Source organism: Physella acuta, unplaced genomic scaffold, assembly GCF_028476545.2.
Source record: "Physella acuta isolate Inbredline_101_S28 unplaced genomic scaffold, ASM2847654v3 ptg000303l, whole genome shotgun sequence".
Lineage (NCBI taxonomy): Eukaryota > Metazoa > Mollusca > Gastropoda > Physidae > Physella > Physella acuta.
Window position 1 is genome coordinate 148,922 of NW_026731822.1, and position 17,382 is coordinate 166,303.

At 33.1% G+C, this 17,382-nt stretch overlaps 1 protein-coding gene across 1 annotated transcript; it reads right to left on the bottom strand.

The window, feature by feature from the left end:
* Positions 1 to 757: 757 nt before the first annotated feature.
* LOC131939938 (uncharacterized) lies at positions 758 to 17,006 on the bottom strand. The gene is made up of 8 exons (XM_059298468.1): positions 16,762 to 17,006; positions 12,181 to 12,242; positions 3,826 to 3,927; positions 3,410 to 3,730; positions 2,138 to 2,256; positions 1,545 to 1,767; positions 1,263 to 1,451; positions 758 to 798 (listed from the first exon to the last, which is right to left on the bottom strand). Exons 3-8 carry the CDS (start codon positions 3,875 to 3,877, stop codon positions 758 to 760), a joined length of 945 nt encoding a protein of 314 aa, XP_059154451.1. The 5' UTR covers positions 3,878 to 3,927; positions 12,181 to 12,242; positions 16,762 to 17,006.
* Between the last annotated feature and the right edge of the window lie 376 nt (positions 17,007 to 17,382).

Here is a 17,382-nt window from a genome sequence, read left to right on the forward strand (position 1 = left end):
AGAAAACAGTCCTTGTAATGGAAATCATCTCTGTATATTAATTATAAAGATTTTGAGTAAACAACCACCATCTATCACTATTTAACACCCTTGAGCAATATAGCTTTCCAAGAACATTGACCAACATAATTAAGGATACATTATGAAATGAGATAACCAATGTTTTGTCCGCCATAAAAATCATCTAAAGAAATTGTCCAAGGTTTTAACTGGACCCGGCAAGACTAAGCGATCGTTAAAGATTAAGTTATGAGAGGAACAATTAAACAAAAATCAAGAGAAATGCATGGGAAATAACCAGTAACCTGGAAGACTGCGATTTTGCTGATAACTTGGCTATGTTGTTTCCTCCAAAAACACTTGAAAGAAAAAACTACAGGATTTGAGAGAATAATTAAAAGTGTTTTTTTTTCTAAAGATAAACTGGTAAAACAAAGCCAAGTACAACAAAGAAATGCACAATACCTTTTAGGCTTCGAAAAATAAAGTAACACGGCTTTCAACAAACTCACAAAATATGGAAATCCTCATTACTGCTACAAAGATCATAGAAGAAGATTTACAAACAAAATATATGTCCTGTCTTCTCTTTGCTGCAGAAACGTGGAAATTTGATCAGGAAGACAGGAAGGCGCTTAAAGGTTGTAAGAGACGATACCTTAAACGCAAACTGAAAATTAAGTCTGAGGATCGAATACCAGATATAGAAATATGAAAAAGATCCAATTATGAGCGATAGTTTGGTAATGTTTTTTACTTAGAAATGGATTCCAAACATGGAACTGAGTTCAAATTCACCTGGAAAGTGAAAGAGAAGACGGCAATTGGGAAACTTAAATAGTAAGATGGAAGACAAAGTGCTCACGATAGGCGAACATCTGTTTAAAATCAGTTGGCTTACTCACTACAGGGTAGGGGGCATGGTGAAATGCTACTGCCTTATGCTCCAGAAAGAGCCAAATTGTTTCGTGATTATCGATCAATAAACCGATATTATTTCAAGCATTAATACATTGTTTGTCGTAGTAATGAATTAAAATGTTCTCAGCTATAAAACTAAATTCTATAATTAATTGTAATTTTAAACTTATGATTAGATGTAGTTAGTAAAGTACTTTAGTATCATAATATTTTTTATTAAATGTCAAGAATTATTTTTACATATTTTGCATCTAACCGAATAAATTGGTTTATTGAAAATTAATAGCTCAAGAATAATTTGATAAGGATTGTATCAGCATACATAAAAAATGATAATACACCTGTTTCTTCTTTTTTCGCTGTTGCTATCAGAACAGCAGATATGTTATTATTGCTTCGATTAGCCCCTTGTTTTTTCCAATAGACAACTGTGTGAACATCACTTTTATCGTCACGTTGGCAAATGCAATTAAACTCCTTACCGTCTTCAACAGCATTTGGACAGTTGTACAAACTAATAAACGGATGTTCTATGGGAGAAAAAAAATCTTCATCATTCTCAAAATAATATAATACTTTTTTAAACATTTTAATCGGACGGTTTCATTATATCTATTATTTACCGATGGTTATGTTGAAAAGAAACGTTTTTCCGCCGTTTGTAGGTTTGCAGTTTTTACCGTCATCGTTAAAAATATCAGGATACATTGTCACATTAACTTCCCAAACCCCAGATTCCAAGTCGGCTGGGGCAATGTCTAGAGCACACACCGTGTCGAAATAAACTGGATCCGTTTTAACAACAGTGCGATTATACTCTGGTGTCAACTGAATATCCCAGGACGCCTGTGGAGTTTTAAAAATTTTGTCAAACTATAATTAGATAACACATTTTTTAAATTTAATTACTTTTTTACAATATTATGCATGGTCATTTATAAATAAATTATCTTTTCTAGAACATTTATTTCAAGGGAGCTAAAACACATAAGCCAAAAGATTTCATGTTTTTTTCAGGCCCTTGACAAATAAAGTTATGCGATATCTTTAAACATTCACCAGGACGAGTCAGGTACCCATCAGAGCTGGGTGGACTTCAAATAAAATCCTGAGCCTGGTATCCAAACATAAAACTTTCAGGGTAACAGCTGTTCATTCTACCAACAGCCATAACCTTCCAATATGAGCGAAATAAAATAAAAACATTTGAACTCACCCGATTCACCTTTACACTAAAGTTACAGCAACTTTTCGGATAAACGTTCGCACTGGTACATTCTATGTGTAGACCTTTTTTCGATATCTTATGGTGACACATTGCTTGATCAATTTTTTCTATGAAATGTATGTTTTTTTTAAATTAGGTGAATTCTCGGATGGTTTATGTAACTGGTAAAGACGAAAAGTATTCTTGCTAATTTGATGAACAAGGTGTATAATATACGTACTAACAATACCGTTTTATTACGAATTATAGGACTAAGTCTTTTGGCTGCTAAACAATTATACTATTACTCTCATCCTACCCCGATTGCGCCATTTAACTCCAATTGAGACCAGCTTCTAGTTTCAAACTCTTGCCATGGCAACAACTTAATTAAATGTTTTTAAACATATTTTTAATTAATTGCTATTTTTTTATTATTTGCCAGCTAAGTGGCTCTCCTAGTCTTCCTCTAGTAAATGAAAATGAATTAATAATATTTCCTAATATTCTCAAATGAGAAATATCATTTTAACCTTAGCTAATATTTTTAAAATTTAAAACTGGTTTATTTTCATATTATTAGCCAGCAAAAATGTGCAAAGCGAATTTGGACACTTACGCTGATTATGAAATGAAACTTCATCGAAAGAAGAAACAATTGATATAATTAATGAGTTTTTATTCTTGATTTAAAAATCTGGCAAGACTATCATTTTAAAAAATATATTTTGTTAGACAGTATATAAACAAAAAAAAACAACTAATGTGTCATTAAAGTTATAGCCGAAAAAGAAAACGCATTTTGCATTTTAATAGACAACTGTTATGTTTACACATTAAAAGGGGCGATTATATTTCTAATTGGAAGCACTTCCTGCATACAGCAAAATTTTAGCCATAGTTGTTTGTTTTCATAATTAAATGTGTGTTTTCAAGTTGGAATGTGTCATTCAGTTTTATTTTGGATTATAAATAAAATTAGCTATGTAGAGTAAATCCAAACAAAATATTATTTTTTTCTTCATAAGTACGCATTTTAAAATTCTAAACATAATTCAGATTTTCTGATTTTATTTTAGAAAACTATACAAGCCTGTAAACATTGATCAATGCTAAGAGGTTGAATTTATATTGAGGCACTCATTCTTTACCTATATTTATTTTTCATTTTTAATATTTTAAATTTAAAGTTCATTTGTTTATTTAGAATTTGGAAATATTCTTTTTCAAATTGATTTAATAATTTAATATATACTTTAATTTTAAATTTTAAAAACTTACTATAGTAATGTACATCGCACGTATACACAACTGTTGAAGAATAAACCAGTTCCCATTTTTTGGCTGTTAGCAATTGGTTGTTTCTATCTGCTGTAAACTGAATATTTGTTGTCATAAAATCTGATTGTTTTTCAATTTTCGAAAATACGACACCTTTGAAATCTGGATAAAGTTCACACTCATTGCCATTGCGTGTGTGACATACAACAGCATCTATTCCACCAATACTCCAAATTAGCTGATATAATCCGATGCCTGTATATTGGAATGCATATGCTATTTCACAACGTGTATTTTCTTCACACGGCACACACACCTGGCCTGCAAAGTAATAACTAAAAGATATAAGAATACATTTTTAAATTTTAAACTAGTAAAATAACATTATTTAATATTAAGCATGCATGCCTGCTTACCTGCTCCAAACATAAATAAAGTACATGCAACAGTAAGCAAAGAATTCGTCATACTTCCACATTATCCAGAAAGTGTTTATATTTTTGAAAGTGTTATCTGATCTGATCAAAATAAATAGAATGACAGTTACTAAATTTAACAATTAAAAAATGAATTGAATAAACTGCAATTATATTGCATAAATAATCATCCAGTGGAGTAGCTAGGTCGGGTGACACCGGGTGCGCCACTTAATGGTGTCACATCCCAGAGGCGCCCGGGTAGAAACTTACAATTTTCGATTTGCACCCACCTCCTGAAACTTTCGATTTGCACCCCCCCCCCCCTCCACCCTTGTCTGGATTTAGCAAATTTGCTCTCAACAGACTTTTTTCACAATCGAATTAATCACTTCATTAAGTGGAATTATCATATTTCTCTATATATTTTGCTATTTTTTCCATTGGTATCACCCCCCTAAATTGTGTCACCCGGTGCGGTCCGCACCCCCCCCCCCTAGCTACGCCACTGTAATCGTCATTGGCTTTAATTGTACAAAATTAGAAACAAAGAACTGAAGTAAAAGTATTCGAAAGTTTTGTTTATTTTACTACTTAATAGTTATTGTTTCGTGTAAAAAAAATGATAAACATTATATTACTACATAACCTGAACATTGTAACTAGCATAATGTAGCTTCATTTTAAAACAACTCAATAAACAAATACTTATTTTGTCTATATTTATTTTGAAAGAATGCTAAAAATTACATTTATGTAACCTATAATGTTTATGTACTTTACCTAATTAAGTGACATTGACTAAGTGAATATTACCGAACAGATGTATGTAGTTTGATCTATAATAACAATGAGTATTGCTGAGTTTCAAACGGTATACAATATTACTTCATTATCAATAAACTTTACTACAATATTATTTAAATTAAGGGACCTAGGTCTTGAGAGGACAAGTAGGTTTACCAAAGCTGAGTAAACCAATCTAAAAAGGCGAAAATATACAAAGAAATACAACCAATGAACAATACGCACGCCGACCACAATCGACTGTGTTTTAATGTGAGTGCTTGGGACAGGGTCAATGCTGCAAGTTGACGAACAATTTAGAACGACCGTACAATAGAGAGTACAGAACGACGTTGCCGTGTTTCCATATTTTATTATGTAAAATACGTACTGCTAAATTGACGACAGACATGACGACGACTTCTTCAACCTCACGAGACGAAAACAAGACTCAGACTCACTTTAACTATTTTTATTAACAACCAGCACACACTCTCGTACATCACTTTTTTATTTACTTTGTCGGGCATTCAGAATCATGTATCAATCCCACTACACCAGGGGTCGGCAACCTGCGGCTTGCAAGCCGCATGCGGCTCTTTTGCTGTCAAGATGCGGCTCTTTGGCTCAATGCACAAATATTAATAATTATTTTATTTTATTTTCAAAACTCATAAAAATATTGTTCTGCAACACTCGTTATTGAATTATATAATCATAAACATAAACACTCGCTTTTGTATTAGAATATTTAGGTACTCCCTATTTTCAATGTACTTCCTATCAAACTGTTCATCCCGAATTGAAACATTCAACTTCATGATGTATATTAAAAAGAAAATAAACCAGCTAAATGTACAACTGCAAGGAAAGGAAAACTCAGCCTATGCCGTGCTTAAGAAGTGGATGTCTCGAAAGGAAATTACTTTTTTTTTGTTCAAGACACGGAGAGCGGTAAATTACTTGATTTCGAAAAATCTGGAAAAAAATATCTAGAAACTAATGCAACTATTAGCATGAATCGCTTCAGCATTACAACAAACAAAACGAAGGATCAATTCACTGAGAGATTTGAGCAATTCAAAACAAATGCAAGTACTCTGACGTTCATAGTAGACCCTCTCAACACAAAAACAAATTAGATTAACATTGAGCTATTTGGAAATGAAGCTGGTGCTCTTTAAATGCAATTACTGGATTTGAAAACTGCTCTTTTGTGGAGCGGACAATTCGCAGAACTCAAGAGCAAGTGAAAATAGTTGAAGGTCCAGTAAAACATGCACGTTATGCTGCATAACTGGACAGCTGTAGAAGAAATATCGCGAGTTCAGGCACTCATACGTGACGCATGGAATAGATGTGCAGGATGGTACAGTAACGTGGAGAAGTTGACATCTGGAGTGCAGACGATTTTTAGGTCAACATATTCGTGCTAGCAAGAGTTCTCTTACATGAATATAATAAAAAGTTAAGTAAGAAGCCAACTAACAACTAAAAATCTAGAGGCGTGCTTGAAACCTCCTAAAACAAAAAGTTATGAGCCAGATTTAAAAAAACTTTCAAACGGCATGCAACGTCAATGCTCCCATTGATGAAACTAATGTAAATATTCAATGGTTATAGTTATATTTTATGATTACTAATTTTATTATTCTAGCAGAGCTAGCTAAAATACTATAATATGTTTTGTGCGAAACATGTGTATTTTTTAAAAATATGAATAAATATTATTTCATATTTAAAGCTATTTATCCTAAATATTGAGAAAAAAAATGTTAGTGGCTCTTTAAAAACTGGTAAATTATGTTAATTGCATCTTTTGGCTCTTCCGTCACATAAGGTTGCCGACCCCTGCACTACACACCTACTCTCAAACCATCAACATCTTTATTAAACACATTCAACTATACACATACTCTCAAACTCATTCAATACACTAAAGTCCATTCACAACAGTTTTATTGAATTTCTCCAACAAAAAATGTCACAAGAGTTGTAGCTATATACAGTCGTTAAAAAAAAATCCCGTTAAAAACATTTAACACCAACCCTCGTTTGAAATATGCCCTATATCCTCATTTTCATGCCCTTTATACACATCTGACGAAAGAAAAAAGAATGTGTGGCGGGAAAAAATTCCCAACAGCTTGTAATAATGTCACATGTATACCGAAAAAAAACAACATTCAGCACCTCTCACCCACACAAAAATGAAGGGTGAACTGTAAATGCTCAAACTAAATTTTAAAAAAAAAACACGCTCTTATAAACAAACAACTCACTTTAATTAAAATGTGATAAAAGGAAACATATATATCATTATTAGTTGTTTATGTCTTTTAGGCAAATAGATAAGGTGTGTTAACTGGCCCTTAAATTTCTAATTACAATTTTTTTTTTCATTCAATCACTAATTTTCTTTTACACGTACTAAGTAGGCCTATTTATTACATATTTACAATATATAGCACATTGATTTAAAAAGTTACAAATGCTCTTATGAATCAACATTGTATTGTAGCCTGATTATTTCACTCAGTCAAAGAATATGCCAATTATAAAACAAAGTTAAAAGTTTCTTTCATCTTATAGTTGACATGATTTAAATATATGTAATATATTGTATGTAAATACATTTTAAAACTGAAGTGTTTACTTCCTTTCAGAAAGTCTTTCAAACTTTATTTTTAAAGACAAATCGTTTCAATGTTTCATTTCTGGTGACGGAAATAAAATATGTATAGACAGTGTTTTTATGAAATTGATTTTATATTCAATATCTTTTTAATTTTGAGGCATACTTTTGGTAAGTTAAATATCATTTACTACTATAAGCAGTGACTGCTATCATATTGGATTTTTTTCGACTAAAGATTATTATCTAAATAAAATAATTTGTGATTTGTATGAGTATTTATATGTGTTTAAATTTCAAAACTCGTAACACTTGTGATACGACAGTAGAAGTCATCTAGTTTACTTTAAAACTTTATTATACTATACCCTTTGATAACTATGGGTTTCCGAGGGTCATCCATAAATGACGTCAACTTTGTTAGACGATTTTTATCTTCTCCCACATTTAGAAAGACCTCCCACGACAGACAAGCTGTCGTTTAAGCACAGATTTCGACTGAGCATGGGTCTGACCACAATATCCCTTCATATGCTAAGGTCGCAATGCAACTTTATCATTCACATCTAAAAAGAAAGCACACCTCAGCTTACATATTTCTGTCTTTTAAAAACATCAATTTCGTTTATAATATTTTTACTGGGCTCGAACTTAATATATAAATTAATTAATAAAGATAACGTCAGTAGTATATCAGGTCCCTTCTGGGTATCATGGCGCTGGCGCAGACCGGCGGGACAACGAGATATAGTAAAATACTCACCCACCCACCTGGGTGAGGGTGGGTGAAGAGGGTGGCGCAGGGTGGCGCAGGCCGGCGGGACAATGAGATATAGTTAAATACTCACCCACCCACCTGGGTGAGGGTGGGTGAGGCGGGTGGGTGGGGGTGGGTGAGGCGGAGGTACAATGAGTGGTGGTGGGGGAGAGGGGGAGTGGTGGTGGAGGAGAGGCGGAGTAATGGTGGGGGTGGAGGAGAGGGGGAATGGTGGTGGAGAGGGCTGGTGGTGGTGGAGAGGGGAAGTAATGGTGGGGGTGGAGGAGAGGGGGAGTAATGGTGGGGGGGGGGGGTGGAGGAGAGGGGTTCGCTAATGTAGACAAAAATAGAAAATTCTTTCTGTATAACACCCATTAGCGACAGCTGTTACTTATCGACCCGCCCGTGAAGCTTCCCGGCGCTGCCCGTTTTTGACAGGTACCGCCCGGTGATGAATGGGTTTTCTCGGTCGCTTTGACAGCTCAGTTTGATTAATGGCTGGTTCACTGAAGCGACCACACCAGGGGGTCTGGCGTTTAATGGGAATGCATTAACCAACATGCGACAGCTGGTCCCCCAATTAGGGTGGCTCCAGGGTTTTTTTTTCATTACCATGTTTTTAAGTTTTCTGGTACGCGTATGCTACACGTATACACACACACACACACACACACACTAAAATTAGAACAAAACTCTTCTTATATTTTATTTGTTTATTAACGTTTTTCCAAGGCATCAAAGGCTTTTAAAATATCATCCTATAAACTTAACCGGTGACCTTGTGACGAAATTTTAATGAGATTTTAATTAGTTGAATTTAATTTTTAAATTTTTATTAATTTTTATTAACTAGTTACGTAATTTGCTTATTTGTTTGATTTTTAATTTTTTTTTAAATTTTTTTTTAATTTTAATTTTTAATTTTAATTAATTATTATTATCTAGTTACGTAATTTGATTTTAATTTTTTAAATTTTTAAATTTTTTAAGTTATTTTTAAATTTATTTTTTTAATTTCTTTTTAATTTTAAATTTTAAATTTTAATTTGTTTATTTGTTTGGTTTAATTGTTGTTTGTATGTTGTTTATTTATTTGATATATTTCTTTTCTTTGTTGTATGGTGTTTAAAATAATCTTAAATTTTTAAATTTTTATAAATTTTTAAATTTTTAAAATTTTAAATTTTTTTAAATTATTATTTTTTAATTTTAAATTGTTTAATTGTTGTTTACTTGTTGTTTAATTTATTGGTCTGTTTATATTGTGTAATTTGTATTGACTAGTTACGTAATTTTAATTTTTTAAATTTTAATTTTGTAATTTTAAATTTTAAATTTATTTACTTTGTTTATATATTGTTTGTTAATTTTTTAATTATTATTATTATTATTTTTTAATTTTTAAAATTTTAATTTTTAATTTTAATGAGTTTGAATTTTAGTATTTATTTTGTTTTTAATTAATTTTTATTAACTAATTACGTAATTTGATTATTTTTTTTGTTGTTTAATTGTTGTTTGTATGTTGTTTATTTATTTGATATATTTCTTTTGTTTGTTGTATGGTGTTTAAAATAAAAAGACTAACACTAACGTGTACTTTGTGTATAACTTATATTAGCAACACCTGTTACTCATTAGCGACTATATATATAGTCTGATATACTACAAACGTCTACTACTAACGTCTAACACATAATAATAAATTATAACCAAATGCCTCAAAACAGCTTCTCACACAAATGATGTGAAGATTACAAATACCATCCCTTGCAACAATGATTCAACAAACTACAATTTAAATATTCATACCAATGTCAAAGAAATGAACCCAAATTTAACAATTGCCTTTCAAATAAGACAAAACAACATTTCTACAAATCAAGTAAGTATAGTTAATTATCAATGTTAGTACCACAACGTTAATTTGTTTTAATTTTAACTTCAAATTTTTAGATTGTTGAAAAATGTAGCGCTTTAATTAAACGCTACATGAAATGTTTTTTTCACAAATAATTAACATGTATTTTTTCTTTTATTCATCTCTCAATAAGAAAAAATAATTTTGGAATCATACTATAAATACTTATAGACCTCATGGGTAGATGGCACATTTACATTTATATAAATAAATAATTAGATATATACACCCTTTATATATATATATATATAAATATACACTAGCGTACCTGTCCCCGCGCGTTGCCGCGGGAATAGAAAAAAGTCCAACGAAATATATAAGAAGAGTTTAATCTATGCGTTACCAAATCCTATATTTTTAGACGAATGACCTTGTTTTCTAAAAGTGAATTATTTAAATGTAAACAATGCCTGCGCTTGGATCATAAATATCGGGACACGGGTTTACCTAGAATACCGTATGAAAACATTGTGTGTACATTAATCACTTCGTAGGGGACGTAGAGCGGTGCTCTCAGGAGCCACCCCCTTCCTGATTACGCTACCGCATATACGCCGCGTACGACCTATGGCTCCTTTAAACTAACAGGCAACATCATGCCATTTATCATCACCTTAACAATGATGCAGATTGCGTCATTCGCTTAAAGTGACACAAATGAACAGGATTTTTTTCCCTTAACAGGTAAAAAAATTATTTGACGTCTTTTAAACATCAGTGTGACTGAAGCAACCTGTTAGCGTTACTAATGGTCTATTATTAGATGCTCGATCTCAATTTCTGACTGGATCGTCTAATAATAGATGCTTATTGCATCATTCGCAAAGTGACGAAACTCTACAGTAGGCTTCTCATATTCAAACAAATATTTTTTCATCTTTCGCAAGGTGACGAAACTGTACAGAAGGATTTCCTCGCGTTACAAAGTTATTTTTAGAAAACCTGTTGTAGTTTTACCGCTGAATATAATAGTACCTCTTACTCGCTATGCAAGACGCTCGACTAACGGATGCCAAGTGCCAACATAGTCGCTCAAAAACTCTGGGCGCCAAACCGTGTATTGACGAAAATATACCCTACATGGCGCCGCCCATAAGAAACTTTAGTTTTCTTTTTCGAAGAAATATTCTCGGCAGTATTCTCATCAACTCCCTAAAGTTTCATGACACTCGGATGAACCGCATCCGAGTTTTTTTTTTATATACCGTGTATAGAGAAAAAAAAATACCTACCCCCAGGGGCGCCGCCCTTGCAATATTAAAAAATATTTTTTTTTGCAGAGCTCTACCATTGAGTGATCTAATCATCTCCCCAAAGTTTCATGGCACACGGATGAACGGTGTGAAACCGAAATGGACTTTTATTATTGTAAACCGTATATAGAGAAAAATCGCACCCTCCCGTGGCACCGCCTTTTAGAAATTAAAAAAAGGAATTTTTTACAGAACCCTTAACTGAATTTTTCTAATCAACTCCCCAAAGTTTGATGGCGATCAGATAAATAGTGTCAAACCAAAATCGACTTTTATTTTTAAATACCGTATATTGAGAAAAATTCCACCATTCCGTGGCGCCCCCCTTGCGTAATTAAAATATTTTTTTTACATAAACCTTCTCTGGAGTGTTCTAATCAACGCCCCGAAGTTTGATGGCGATCGGATGAACGCCGTGAAACTGCAATCGACGTTTATTCTAACATACCGTATATAGAGAAAATCGCACATTCCTGTGGCGCCGCCCGTGCAAAATTAAAAATGATTTTTTACGTAACCCTTCCCTGGAGTGTTCTAATCAAGTCCCTGAAGTTTGATGGCTATGGGATGAACGATGTCAAACCAAAATCGACTTTAATTTTTATATACCGTATATAGAGAAAAAACAAATCGCGCCCTGCCGGGCGCCACACCTGCGAATTTGAATTTTTGTTTCTGCAGAAACCTTCCCAGGAATATTCACAACAACTTCCCAAACAACACACACACAGACATATATATATATATATATATATATATATATATATATATATATATATATATATATATATATATATATATATATATATATATATATGTATGTATATATAATTGATAAATAAATCCTAAATTATAAAAGCCCATGAGCGTTTCTCTCTCTCCCTCTCTCTCTCTCTCTCTCTCTCTCTCTCTCTCTCTCTCTCTCTCTCTCTCTCTCTCTCTCTCTCTCTCAAACACACACTTTCTTTCTCAATCTGTCCGTTACATACATTATTGTTTTTACCAGAGATGTTTGTTTAGAATCGGAAACAGTTCCTGTATACGTTTCTACAGGGATCGCTGTACCTGCAAAGGAATTGATAGATTTATTCTAAGCGTTACCTTCAATTCAGTCAGAGTAAATAGATTTACACATCTAATAACAACCATTGATAACAAAAGTTATCATTTACAAGTCTGTGGTAAGTGGAATTTCGACAAAATAGTGTGCCTGTTTTTGCCACTAGTTATTGAGTTTTAAAGAGAAAACGTTTAAAGTTATAAATTGTATAGATTTTAATAAAAAGCTACTATGTAAATAGATTGTTAAACATATTTTTAAACACGTAGAAGTCGATTTTAAATCGAATGAATGGACTTTTTATTTTTTAAATTGTTTTAAGAAATCTTTCTCGACTTCACTTTAAGCTGTATTACTTTTAGTGAAAATAATTTATATAATTAGTTAACTTTCTTATTACTTACAGATCAATTTATAATTACACATTCAGGTATGAAAATGTTTATATTTATTTAAGTATTTTAAGTCTGATAGGGAAGAAAATTTAATGGCTTCTAACCTGTTAAATTAAGAGTTTTTAACACCGCGAACATGAGGCTGCGTGATTGTGGACAGCTACTTATCTAATAAAGAGAACTTTAAAATCAAAGAGGAGTTGAGCCCGTTTGCTGTTTTGCATACCTACTCGCTAGTTCCTGCAACGGAAGCTGTTCATCTGTGTTGCCTAGCATTAAATTATACTAAAACAGTCTGTGATGACGCTAGCTAGGTTAGAAATCAAGTAGATGGTAGAAACAGACTATAGCTTAGTTAAATAGACCAATGGAAACGCAGGAGCTGACCGGTCAGGTGGGGCGGTCAGCTGACCACTGGAGCGTGAGACAGATGAAATAGGTAGCGATAGAGAACGGCAAGAGAAATGTAGAATTAGGTAGAGAGTTAGAGGTACATAGTGTTAGGATTGGTCATAGAACTGTGTAGTTGGTAGTATTAGTAGACAGCATATAGTAATTGTTCGGTAGAAGTAGGAAGTTGATTTGTGTAAATAACGGATATTACATCCTGAATTGGACTTGTGTGTGGTGAATTCACACAACTATACAATATCGGATCTGCATCTCATCACCCCCACCCTCACACGCCCCATAGCGAGAAATGGATCATGATGCATTGGAAACTAGTGTTCTTAGATGGTTTTATTTAACTTACTTACATTGCCGTCATAGATCGAAACTGCCAAGTAAGATTTCGAGCATTTATAACTGAATTTGAAAATAAATTCAAGAAAGATGATATTACGTCCAACCGTCAACTATTTCGACTCATTCCCCGACATAGCTCTATTAAATTGTCGTTGTAAATTTAAAATTGTAATGATTTAATTTTAATTTTATTAGCTGGACCATATAAACAATTTTAAATAGTTAGTATATTTAATACAAATTTTTAAAATGAAATTTTTCTCCTTTTTTTTGGTTGGATGGGCTATAGAGATGGATATTATTATTGGTGCTACCGTTGGTGGAAGTGTTGTTATTGTTGGAATCATTTTAACATCTTTTTTAATAAAACAAGCAGGTAATTCTTTTTTATTCTAACAAATGGGAAATGTGTACTTTAAATACGAATACTTAATGATTCAAATATAAAAGTGTAAAATATTTCTGTGATATTAAATTGTATTAATCAAGTAATCAAAATACATCATAACGCAAAATTATATGATATATTGTTCAAATATTCAACAGTTTATATATTACATATAAGACCATCTGGTTCATATTATGTTATTATATTTGACCTGAGAAGAATGGTTGTCATAAGTTTAATTAACGTTGCTAATCAGTTTTGATCAGTTTCACTTATTACCACAGGAAAAAAATACGATACCACGTATATTCAACCAACAAACAGTGATAAATCAAGCTCAGATATAAACGGAAGTGAGGAAAATTCGTATATTGATGTTGTAGAGGAATCTCACCTTGACGAAAACCCGTATGACGAAATAGCTAATACCTCGAGTGAAGCTACTACATTCGCTAGTGAAGACAACATAAACACATATTTAGAGATTATCGACAATTATGATAATCCCACCAATATTTATGAACAGCCGACTGATCATGTTACTGAAAAAAACATTTACGACAAAACTTTTTATTTAGCTAGTGATTTAACCTCAACCACAATTGCTGTAGGTGAAACAGTGTTATAACTCTATTAAACTTTGTGGAATGTCGCAAAATTTTAAATAATGCAATCGTCTTAACAATTTAATTAGACTCACACAGAAACAATATTTATAACAACTAACTAGTGCTATTTCAGTGAAATCGTGCACTGATGAGATATATTAAGGAAACGGCAATTGTGTATTAATAGTGCTATTAAAAGCAGTACTGTCAAATATTTAGGTGCTTGTAGTAAAGGTGGTTTTAATCAACTAGTTAGAATTTACAATTTATAATATGTATATTATTGTGTAGAATTGGTTGGAAATTTTTGTGTCTATAATTCCAAATTGTTGATTTGACTTTTGAATGTGTTGTTTTTTTTTAAATTATAGCTTAGCTTTAAAACGATATAGTATAGTACTGAAGAGACTAATGTAAAACATTGAAATTAAAATGTATTTTTTTTTTATTTTCTTGTAGTAATTCAAACCCTATTTTTTAGTCTGGAATTTCGATTAGTAAAGTTTTTTTTTCAACATAGACCATGAGAGTGTTCAACTATTTTTAAAATATGAGGCATTACTTAAATAAAAATTATAAACAGATTCCTGGGCTAGGTAGGCCGACATTTTTTTAAAATCACGGTTGTTTGGGCGCGGGTTTCTTTTCATTATTATTCATACGTGTCAAGTTGCGCTATCTGAAAACCATAGTGTAAGATCATCAATCTCTACAATTGTGAGATAGAACACCATTTGCCAGGGTTGTGGCGGTTACAAACCGCAGTGGCTTGGGTACCGCCTTTATTTTTTTTTAAATCATTAATTGTGGTAGCCCACAGTCTTGGGATCCGGAGCACCAGAAGTAGCCCGTTGCTTCAGTTTGTCTATTGATTCAAGTAGTACCGCTGATCTTCTGCGTGTAGGCCTCTCAACAAACGGGTCAGAGGTACTAAGTTAGCTTCGGAGGGAACTCGGATTGACAAAAAAAAAAAAAACTAGCCAGATTCATTGACGAGACTGTAGCCTACTCAACAACTTCGGAAAATTGCTTTCAGTGGGGGAACTACCATGCCGCCAGACCCCGCAATGCAAGGCCGGATGGGAAATGGGATTGGGACGAAATTAGTGGCTCAAAAATTGTCGCCAAATGTATTAAATTATAAACAAGTTTTTTTTATAATTGTATTTGTCAAGGCCGAGTTGTATTTCTCCTACAATCGAACACACGATGTCGCCGGCAAAATTGTTAATTAAACTTGTTCAAGTGAAATAATCAAAATATACTAGTATATTTCTTGTAAAAGCAAAAAAGTAAAAGTTTATAAAAACGAAGTAACTAGTACTTTATTCTTTTTAATTATATGTAGGATTCAGGATAGTACAGGATAAACATTTATTTTAGTCAATTTCTATTAATAAATGACATCATTTAGGGGGCTGAGGGTCTGGCTTTTTAAAGACGTTAAAAAAGCCTGACGTATTTGTGGATGACCCCTAAATCGGAAGGTTATCCGACGCGTGAGCTGGACACATACAGTTGTACATGTGTGTGTCTTTTGTGCATTACTACATTATTAATCAGATCGGCATAAAAAGTTGGGAAGCTGAGTAGTACAGCCCAGCAAGTTTTCTGCCACATGCCTAACATTTGTTGGCTTATTGGAGTGGCGGCCCACCAGGGAAATGTGTGATTTAGTCCCCCGAGATAATCAGTGGCTATTTTTACCTCTTTGATATGCTTATTGTGTGTCCTGCACAGGAGGATAGGGTTACTACTTGAATCCACCGGCGGCAGTGTCATCCCGAGCGCATCACATATTAGCAGTCTGGCTCCTACAGTCATAAGAAAGTTCACACTATACTAGGGATAAGTCTCGCTATTACACTCGATGACTAGATCTAACCAGGGGGTTGTACTAATCACCCGTGCAATAATGTAACTGGTAGCTCCCAGGAGTCCCGCGACTCCCCTTACTCATGGGTCATCGCCGAATGGCGATCAGCGTAAAATGAAGCTTACAGCATGCCCTGGGGCATCTCATTGGTAGTATGGAATGGCTCTAATAATAATTTAATGAATAATTTTTTTATTACTCAGATGAAGTTAGTGCTAGAAAGAAACCGCCGCATAATAATTATGAGTCTGAACCTGCGCAGTGCGCAGTGTGTAAAAGGAATATCTCCACCTGGGCCATCTGTAGTTCGCTTAGTCATCAATTATGGTAGCTTACAATGGTCACTCCTATATTATTAAAAAATTGCCAGAATCATTTGCAGACGGGTACTAAAAAAATTTACAAAATAGCATGGTGATCGGAAGAATAGTGTTGCAATGCATAAAAAGGAAACAAACAAACCTGATTTAATTTAAATATAAATGTAACGTCAAAAGAAAAAATATTTACCTTTTCAATAACAATTCCCAACCGGCGAATACATTTAGGTATCGAATTTGATATTTATGTAATTTATTCCATGTTCATATCTGTGTGTTGTTGGATATTTAAATTATTATCTTTATTAATACACCCAGTGAGAGCTCACAGAATGATTCTACGACCCACAATTTACACATTATTTTGACACTGCAAAAACACTTCAACCGTCCAACGGAATCAATATACGCTGTTGACTAATTCAAAACAGGTTTGGAAAGACATGACATGTTGTGTAAGAGCTATTTATATAACCATACCTCATTTATTGGAAATTTGCTATCGATTAAGTGCTGACGATAACCAAGAAATCATGTTTAAATTTAAACGCAGGATTGTACGAATGAGCTTGCCAAAAAAAAGTAAATTGTGTGCCCCTTCAGTACAAAACCAATAAACAAGTTTCCTGTTTAAACACGCAACGATAAACATGTACACCAAAATATCAATCAATAAAAGATCGCGTAAACAGCTTTTCCATTAACAAGAATGTAATGGCTACAATTAACGTGCTACCAAAGTTCAATTTTAGACTCATTACATGCCAAGTGTTTTCTCGTTTTTAGTTTTTGCTAGACTACCCGTTATCCT

What these genes read in the sequence shown, in the direction of transcription:
- LOC131939938 (XM_059298468.1), bottom strand. Translation starts at nt 3,877, where the DNA reads ATGACGAATTCTTTGCTTACTGTTGCATGTACTTTATTTATGTTTGGA. An exon ending in TTAGTGTAAAGGTGAATCGG is followed by an intron (nt 1,768 to 2,137) that starts GTGAGTTCAAAT and finishes AAAACTCCACAG; the next exon opens with GCGTCCTGGGATATTCAGTT. An exon ending in AGCGAAAAAAGAAGAAACAG is followed by an intron (nt 799 to 1,262) that starts GTGTATTATCAT and finishes TTCACTTTCCAG; the next exon opens with GTGAATTTGAACTCAGTTCC.